The sequence below is a fragment of the Morone saxatilis genome, unplaced genomic scaffold (genome assembly GCF_004916995.1).
Source record: "Morone saxatilis isolate NCDOM2014 unplaced genomic scaffold, NCSU_SB_2.0 Contig21, whole genome shotgun sequence".
NCBI lineage: Eukaryota > Metazoa > Chordata > Actinopteri > Moronidae > Morone > Morone saxatilis.
The window spans coordinates 15994488-16004153 of NW_023339774.1; the positions used below are offsets into that span (position 1 = coordinate 15994488).

Below are 9666 nucleotides of genomic sequence, written 5' to 3' on the forward strand. Positions count from 1 at the left end.
CAGCAGTTAGATGGAAATGTGGGAAGCATGATTCAAGCGGCCTCTGGCAAAAACAAACCGACCGTGTTTCCTCTGGTCATCCTGGTTTCCTCTAACAAAGCTGTGTATGTCTGCCTCTGTCTACCTGCTCTCTCTCTCTCTCTGCTGTGTCACACGTGTTATGTCACCAGACATCACATGAACGAAGGAGGAGGTTAGATCCTGTTTGTTCTACCTCGGACAGAGAACCAGTTTTTCCTTAGTATCTTCTATCCGAAGTCGATGCAAGTGTGTGTCTGTGTGTCTCAGTCTGTGTATATGCATGCATGAGCAAAGGATTAGTCACTAACAGTGTGAATTGTTATGGTTAAGCAAAAAAGCCACAGCTGTGTACATCTGGATCCAGCTGTTTCTCTTTACTCTCACCACATCCTTGGAAAACAGGCCACTGATGGAGGACGCTTTGTTGTCCCAGTTAATTCTTGTTCGCATCATGACCAGAGTCAGAGAGAAAAGTCAGTTCACAAGAATGTTGTGCTGATGTGAACTTTTGGAAGAAGATTTGTAAGGTCATTAAAATTTTAAAGGCATAGGAGGAAAAAAACTGTGGATTACCAGGGCTGGATTAACCCACAAGGGAAGCCCAGGGCAAAATAGTACTGTGGGACCCCGTTGACCCTCAGATTTCTTGTTCTCCGTTGCCTTTAAGTACCCATCAAATACAGTGCATATGGCAGCTGCATTAGATTTTTGTCCTAGAGTCATAGAAACGATCTAGTACTCCTATTCATCTGGCCCCATGTGTGCCGTGCTGTGTTTGTTTTTAACCGGTTATGAAACAGCCTCACTTTAATACTGATGCCTTTATGTAACCTAAATAAGCACACAATACCATCAGAGAGAAGATTGGCTATTTCTGTATTAAGTATTAGTATTATAAGTATTATAAGGTCAGATTCCCCTTGAAATCAATTAAACAAGGTGGTGGAAACACTACCGCTTTTGTACGCAGGGGACGCCAGAATCAACAAAAAATGGAAGTTCCTTGTTGCTGCGTTAAGTACAATTTTGAGGTACTTGAACTGAGAAAGGAACATATTCTGAGTTAGAAAGACTTAATTCAGAGTTATTTTGATAGTATTTACACATAAAGCATAAGAATAGACCATATTTATTAGGTGTTACTATGAGAGAGTGACTATTTTTGTGGTAATAATACCTTATAAGGTCGATGAAGAGAAAAGCAAATTAAGGTAATTTTCATGTATAACTTCCTTACTTACTATCAATAAGCAGTAATTAGGAGGTTGTTGAGGGACAACTTAATGGCCTAATAGTTGCAGAATATGGTCATGGAGAATAAGGCATTAACATATGCTTATAAAAGTCATGCTATTTATATGTATGCTAAGCAACTAGTTAATGCTAATTATATGTACCTTAATATAAAGTGTTACCATATTCTCTTTCCAGTTCACCAAGGAGAGTTTGAATTTTTGTATGAATAAATTCAGCAAAAAATGTGACCACCATCATCACCGCCGCTCTCGTTCGCCTCTGTGTCTCTGCAGGGAAGTTAATTTTAAGAACTACACTCTGCTGCAGCTGGACGAGGAGTTTTCTAGGGGACGGGGTCTAGACGTCGGGGCCCGAGCCTGGAAGGGCGGCAATGTGCTGCTTTTCTTCTGCGACGTGGACATCTACTTCACCGCTGACTTCCTCAACACCTGTCGACTCAACACGCAGCCCGGTGAGACATACACACTGTGGTCAGCCCCTTTTAACATGTAAAAGATTGAAAGGGTTAACAAATATCAACAAGGTATTTATGACTAGTTAAAACTTTAAATTAAGATATCTACAATTACATTTCAATGCATGTGTTTGCAGATATCTTTCATCATCATTCTGACTAGTCACTGTGCATTTGTAGATATGTAAAACGTCATTAGGGATAGTTGAATAGACCTTTTTATGTTAAACAGCTTCCACAAATACCATTTTTAAGGATATCCATAGCTCCTTTGTTGATATTTTAAAGGGAATTGTAGCTATAATAACTCAAATTTAAGATATCTCCAGTTTAGTTTTGACTGGTCGTACTTCCAGGTTCAGTAATATCTTAGTTTGTGATATCCAAAAAGATCTCACGAAAAGGGTTAAATTAAAGATATCTTTAATTGAAATTATGACTGTGCAAAACTTAATTGAAGATATCCCCAATTTAAGTTGGTTAGTTTAAATGGAAATATCTTAAATTCACATTTAAGACAGAAAAACCCTAATTGTTAATTAATTTAATTCTGGACATTTCTAATTAGATTTTACATACAATTCAGTAATTCCTTCATGCTAGCCAGAATATAGATATCTGAAATTCGGATTTTGTCAAAATATAATTACAAATATCTTGATTTAAGGTTTTGACTAGTTATAAATACATTGTGCATATCTGCTATGTGAATCCTGTCAGTCTAATAAATGATAAAACATCATGGTGATTTCTGACCATTCAAAATCCTAATGGAGATCTAGTCAAACTGTTGTCATGGCGATGATGAGGTGAAACATATTAGATGTTAAAATAGCCTGTAATACAAACACACACATTCCCATCAAATCACTGCCTAGCTGTCTGACAACGCCGTCTCGCTCCTTCTCAGGTAAAAAGGTGTTCTACCCGGTGTTATTCAGCCAGTACAACCCCACTCTCATCTACGGCGGTCCCGAACACATCCCACCTGTGGAGCAACAGCTGGTAACACACACCAATCAAATCTATCCTCTTCCTCTCCTTTTTTCAAATTCTCTGCAAAGCCACTTGTGGAAAATATCGTACTCAGTGCTGTGCCACATTGCCGGAAGGTTTAGAAATATTTCCCCTCTCCACAGCTGCATAAATCCGCAGAAGCTTGCTCCTGTTGAAGTGCCTCCCGTGTGTGCAGAGCTGATATATTTCTGTTCATAAGCTCTCTAAGAATTTCAATTCTTTTTCTCTGTAGGTGATCAAGAAAGACACAGGATTCTGGAGGGATTTTGGGTTCGGCATGACCTGCCAATACAGGTCAGACTTCATCAACATAGGTAAATATTACAGAACAACAACATTTACAACACAACATGCACCGCAGTCATACCCACCACATCTTAGCAATGCAGGAATTTATAAACAGTTGCTCTTGGGGGTTGATTATCTGTGCAGAGGTTACATAACGCAGGGTAAAAATGGGCTTCCTGGATGGCTACCAAAATACGCTATGTTAATGGTTTCATAGCTTAATGGATATGAAAAACATCAGAGCACAAACGGTTCAATATTACATTACTGTTTTTAACTGGGAGGAGATTTTATTATATTACTCTGCATGAAACAGCTTTGAGCTGCAGCATATATTAGCATATCTCATAGCACCATGCCCTCTCCATCTGTATATTAGGTGAGGAATATTGGCTCTCAAGACAGATTTACATCAATTTAGTTTGCCTCCAAAGAGAAATCAATTAAAGGCTGCAGTGAAATTCAAAGTGGTTTATTGTTTAGGGCAGACGCACACACAAGCATGCAAATGCTCTCTGCTGCTGAAATGTTAAACAAGGCTCAGAGGCGGTCGGAAATCAGTTTTAAAAGAATAGTCTGATATTTTAAGGAGTCACACTTATTCACTTGTTTGCCAAGACTATGCAAGTACATGTATTTATGTATGTGACTATGTATGTATATAATGATTATGTAGTATGATGATGATGATGATGATGATGATAACAATGCAACGATGGGGAATGATGAATAATAATGATGATGATACTACTACTTCTAATAATAAGAATAATAAGAATAAGAATAAGAATATTATCAGTAATATTGGCAGTGGGGGTCAAGCAGGGCCACAGCAGCAGGCACAACCACCATCCATGGTGACCCTGAATTCCCCCCTAACCATGATCGGTCCCTTAACGGTCCCGAGTTGTTTTTGTGCCTAAACCTAACCAAACCTTAGCCATAGTGACAGCCATAGACAGATTACTTTTGAAATGCTGATTTGTATTGGTGGTGGAAGTCACTGACAAACGATGCTGTCTTTTCAATAGTGGCATCGGTTTAGAAAACGCTTGTATCTGTCATGGAAAAACAAAGTACTTTGCCATTTAAGTGGGAGGAATTGTTGTGTATTATAGATTTACGGGAGGTTATGTGAGACAATTTCTTGGCCAGGAGCAGAGACATCATGTGCAACCACAACTTATCATGTGTGCACTTTTTTTTTTTTACGGATTAAACAAACAAGATATAACTGTTTACTATAATGTTAAATAGTGAATTAACCTGTTTCCAGTCCAAGCTAACCAGCGGCTGGTTGCAGCTTTGTATTTACATACAGACATATCAACATTTTCATCTAACTCTTGAAAAGAAAGTGTTTCCCCCCAAATGGCAAACTATTGCTTTAAAAGCGAAATCAAGTTGTGCAGTGATACTTTCTTCAGAAATTACAGTGCAATATGTTATTTAGGCCGTGCACACAAACAAATGAACAATTTATCTGTTGGGTTTAAAATTCCTGTCTTATCTCTGTTTAGCCCTGGAGCAGGAGTTAAAAAAGGGAGACAGAAACAGGCAGAATAATCAAAATAAAACTGCAGACAGACAGAAACCATGAGCGGAAGCAGACGTAAGTAGTTTAGGCGTCTAAAAGATACAGGTATAAACATGCCTGGTCAAGACCTCTTTTGCAGTGCACAGCATCAGTCCAACGTGTCCTCACCACCCCCCGGATGAAACAACAAATCAGGCAGTGAGAGGAGAAAACTGATTATGATCACATATTGTAGACTCTAATCAGGATTCATAATCAGCGTCCTTTTAAGAGGTAGTGAACACAGCACTAAACATTTAATTGCTTAGAAATGTTTGCATATCAAAAGGGTTTTTTTTTTACATAACAACACATCCTATGATGGTGTAATGAAGTTTTATAGTATACTGTGTTCAGTCCAGTTCAGGTTTGCTGTGCATCCTGGTGTACTTACAAACACAGAGCAGATCTGAGTCGACCATGAGACAGTATGTAAGTATGTATGTAAACACAATGGTAGCGATTGATCAGGCAGTCTCCAGATGTTACATGATTACCATTAGGACCAAAAGGAAGTAAAACAAAAGGCAGTAATCAGACAGAATGTAATTACTGATGGAAACAGAAGGCAGGAAACGGGGGTCAATTGCACAGAGACCTAAAAGGTAAAATTAGCCAGGGTGAAGGAGACCAAGGAAGATCAAGGTGAATACAACAGAATCAAGGAGCGAAACCAGTAGGGGGCCGGAAAGCAGCTCCTAGATAACATTTGTTTAGCATGATAGTACTGTCTAAATGTGAATTTTCTTCATTCCCCGTCTTCAGGAGGGTTTGACATTGACATCAAAGGCTGGGGGGGCGAAGATGTCCACCTGTACAGAAAGTACCTCCATAGCAACCTCCTAGTGGTCCGAGCACCGTCACGAGGCTTGTTCCACCTGTGGCATGAGAAACACTGCGCCGATGAGCTCCCTCCAGACCAATACCGCATGTGCATGCAGTCCAAGGCCATGAACGAGGCCTCGCACGGCCAGCTGGGGATGCTGTTCTTCAGACACGAGATTGAAGCTCACCTCCGCAAACAGAAACAGCAAAACTCAAACCCCAAGAAGACATGAAGACTGGTTGAGTTACAATCAGCACAACGACTACAATCTGTTAAGAAATAGTTTGGGCAATGCTGAATAATTTTGGAAAATGTGCTTGTTAACTTGGTTGCCAAGAGTTAGATGAGGAGACCGATGCCACTCTCATTTCTGTACACTGAATATGGAGCTAGAGCCGGCACGTGATTAGCTTAATTTAGCATAAAGAATGGAAACAGGATGAAAGAGCTAGCCTGGCTCTGTCAATGCTATCTTATTCATACAAAACGCAAAGTGTAAAAATTATTTGTGGTTTTGTGGTTTCCTGTCTCTATGCAGAGCTAAAATAAACCTTCCATATTTAACATATAGGACTAAGAGACATGCTGCTGCTGCTAAGAGACAGGAAGTGGAGGGAAACGGTTACCTTGCCTCTGTAAACAAACAAGACAAATGTGTTAATTTATGAGCATTAGAAGTTCTAGTAAGTGGATTTTTCATCTTTAGACAGAGACAAGATAGTTGTCTTCCCCCTGCTTCTAGTCTTTATGCTAAGCTAATCCTGTCCTGGCTGTAGCTTTATATTTATCATACAGATATAAAACTGGCATCAATCTTCTCTAACACTCAGCAAGAAAACAAACAGCCAAATTTCCCAAAATGGCGAACTGTTCCTTTAATGAAAAAAATGTGAATACCTTTTTACTTTTCAAGAACTCAGAGCACTTTGTAGCTCTAGAAAGGACAACATGAAATTAAGATGAACTAAAACTGATTAAACCGCCTGACGAATTCATCTACAGAACTGGAGTGGACTTTTGTTGGACATTATGATCTCCTGTCTGAAACATCCATCTTTAATTTAAAGGACCAGTGTGTAGGATTCAGGTGACATTGCAGATTGCAACCATTTGAATACAGCTCAGCCATCCAAGCGTTTATAGGAGGAACTATGGTGGCAGAGCCGGTGTATGGTTTGTCCATTCAGGGCTACTGTAGAAATATGGCGGTTCAACATGGCGGCCTCTGTGGAAGAGGACCCTCTCCCTCTGTGGATATAAAAGGCTCATTCTAAGGTAACAAACACACAACAGTTCTTATTTTCAGGTGATTATACACTAATGGAAACATAACCAATGAATATTATACTCCGTTTCTGCCAATAGATCCTCTTAAATGTTACACACTGGACCTTTAATGTCCATTTGTAACTAACTTTGTAACAGCAGCAAGGCCTTTTAGAAAGAAATCAGAGAACTTAAGTATGAGCTGTCTCTGAACCGTGTGCCTTCTGGGAATAAAACCTGAACACTGTCTCGTCAGGATGGCCAGTGAAAATTGAACCCTACAGGTTTTTATATGTAGGGAAACAGAGCCACCTAGTGGACTGAAAGCGAACAAGACGTTGGCAAATAAACAATGAAGGACTCGTTTTAAGCCTGGAATGGCCTTTTAGAACATTTTTTAAATAAATTATTGATCAGTAATCCTCATTCCTTGTATTTAAGTTTGTTATTATTTTGTAAATGCCATTTATGAGGATTATGATTTCTGATGCAGTTGTTGCCAGGGCAGTATTATGTGTGGACCATTCACTTTTATGACAAAGTGAGAATGATGCTGAGTCAAAGAAAAATATGCTATGAATGACAGTATCAATAGGTTTCTGTCAGTAAAATGCTACTTTTAAGTATGAGACGTATGTATTTACACCCAAAATATATCTAAAGATAGGTTTATTTTTAAAATGTTAATTTAAAAGACACATAATGTTGACTAATTTGTGGACACATAATGGATAGATAAAGAAAACAATTACTGACTGACAGTAACACTGTTCACTGTCATAACACTGACGATGACTTCACATAAGTCAGAGTGAGACTTAATATTTTTCTCAATCAAATGTGACTCTGTACACGGAGTGCAATGACGAGGAGAAAATGTTGTGTCGTGGAAACTGGAGCTGTTTTAGATTTAGAGATATAACCGCCTTGGTGGTTACTTTATATTTGTTTTCATATATTCGCCCATAAATCTCGTTCCAGCACTTCTTCAGTCAATCAAAGTGAGCTGTACTTTTGGTAGATGACCAAAGATGTGAAAAGAGGCACTTTTTGAAATGGTTCTTATTGTTTGCCATTGAAACATTCCTTGTAATAATACATTGAATTACTTTCTTTACATTTCAACTTATTTTTTCACTTCATGTAAATGCGTTAAATAAAACATATTTGTGCATTGTGTATATTTTATTATTTATTATGTGTTTGTTAATGTAATGTAAGACAGAGATATAAAAGAATATTAAAGTTATTTTATTTCTTAGCTATCCCATAATAATACATATATATTAATACAGTATTATATTGTATATATTTATGCGATTACGTTTATTTTCTAAAATCTGTTTTTATCTCACATTTTAACACACAAATTAATAAAACACAGATTTACCATGAGTGCTTAAAACCTCATGTCAGACTGAAAAAAACAACAGAAACCAAAGTGACAGTCAAAGAACGATTGATTATGTCCTGTTGAATGCCTGTGGTCCATTCACACAGTTGTTTTCAATCACTTAGCCTAGTTAAACTTTAGTTTTAGTTAAAATTTCAGATTAAACAGAACATTTACTGTACATGTTTGTACAAAAACTTTGACTGTGGATCAAAAATGGTTTGAATGTTCACATTGTGTTTCTTTTAAGATGTACTTATCCTTTATGGTTGGACAACATACAGTCTTACCAATAATGTAATTTCCATCATGGCTCCACCCAATTTTAGAGGTCCAATCAGGTTGAATAAGTGAAAACCTGCGTTGTGTGTGTGTGTGTGTGTGTGTGTGTGTGTGTAGGGACTTCAGTGTGTGATAGAGATGAGTTCAATGAAGAGCAACATCTTCATCACCTGCAGTTAATCAATGCAATCAACCTTCAACAGCCATGAAGTCGTGCTTCTACAAACAGGATTGTGTTCCATTTTAACACATAAAATATAAAAGTAGTGATAAAACTTGCACTGGAGTCACAAATGATTTCAATATATTCCTTATTTTACGTTATATTTCCTATATTCCTGTATCTGAGCAGCTGAAGACTGCCAACAGAGAGACCTCGAGGCTTAAGTCATCAAACATTGTGATGGAGGATCTGTGAGAGGTATGACAGCTATGTAGCCGTAAATGACTGACACTCTATTTTGGCATAAAAGTGAGTAAAACTATCCTCGCACACGCCAAAATGAAGCAGTGTAGGCTGATCAAAGGACCTGATTTTCAGTGGTGGAAGAAGTACTGAGATCCTGAGAACTTTTTAATACCACAAAACAGAAGTACTCCGTCATAAGTAAAAGACCTGTTTCATATGTTGCATTTTCTTGTTCTGCTTTTATGTTTTGGTATGAAGTTGGATTCTATTTTTACTATTTTATTATTTTTTGAGGATGTTTGTGGTGTTGGATTATAGAGAGGGGTTTCTGTTATTTAGCTTACCTTCACTGACATAAATGGGGTGGACAAAATAATAGAAACACCTGAATCAATACCTCCTAAAAGAATTTCAAAAAGAAACTGAACACTATAACCTGAATTTATTGCAGTATTAGATTGTATTTGGTTTTAGCTAGGTGTAGCCTAATATACTGGTTTGCAGCTCTTAAGATAGGTAGATAGATACCCGCTCTGATAGAGTTACTCTAGATACGATCTGGATACTTGTGTGACGTCTGTATCGGCTGACGGGGAAATGGTCAGAAGAGCATCCAGTGAGCATACAAGACAGTACATTGAGAATAAAGGTGGATGATGGGACATGGTGTGCGGGTGTGTGAAGTTGGGCGGTCGCTGGGTTGTGGAGCTGAATATGATAGTATTTAAAAGAAAAAAAGGAAGTGTTGTCTGCGTGGGGCGATGCCCCCCGGTGCTCCGTGGTGGTCATGCTGGCTCGCTTCTTCCTTGGCAGCCTGCTTGATGGTTGTGTGGCATTGCCATCCTATACCTCCCTCTATGGTGTTTGTTGTGCACTT

At 38.4% G+C, this 9666-nt stretch overlaps 1 protein-coding gene across 1 annotated transcript in view; it reads left to right on the forward strand.

Moving 5' to 3' along the window:
* The window catches only part of csgalnact1a (chondroitin sulfate N-acetylgalactosaminyltransferase 1a), a 33334-nt gene extending 25450 nt beyond the window's left edge, over nucleotides 1–7884 (forward strand). The window contains exons 5-8 of the mRNA XM_035667975.1: nucleotides 1551–1729; nucleotides 2643–2737; nucleotides 2982–3063; nucleotides 5379–7884. Of these exons, the coding sequence (XP_035523868.1) occupies nucleotides 1551–1729; nucleotides 2643–2737; nucleotides 2982–3063; nucleotides 5379–5671 (649 nt within the window). The 3' untranslated portion in view covers nucleotides 5672–7884. The remainder of the gene's footprint in view (nucleotides 1–1550; nucleotides 1730–2642; nucleotides 2738–2981; nucleotides 3064–5378) is intronic.
* Nucleotides 7885–9666: the final 1782 nt, after the last annotated feature.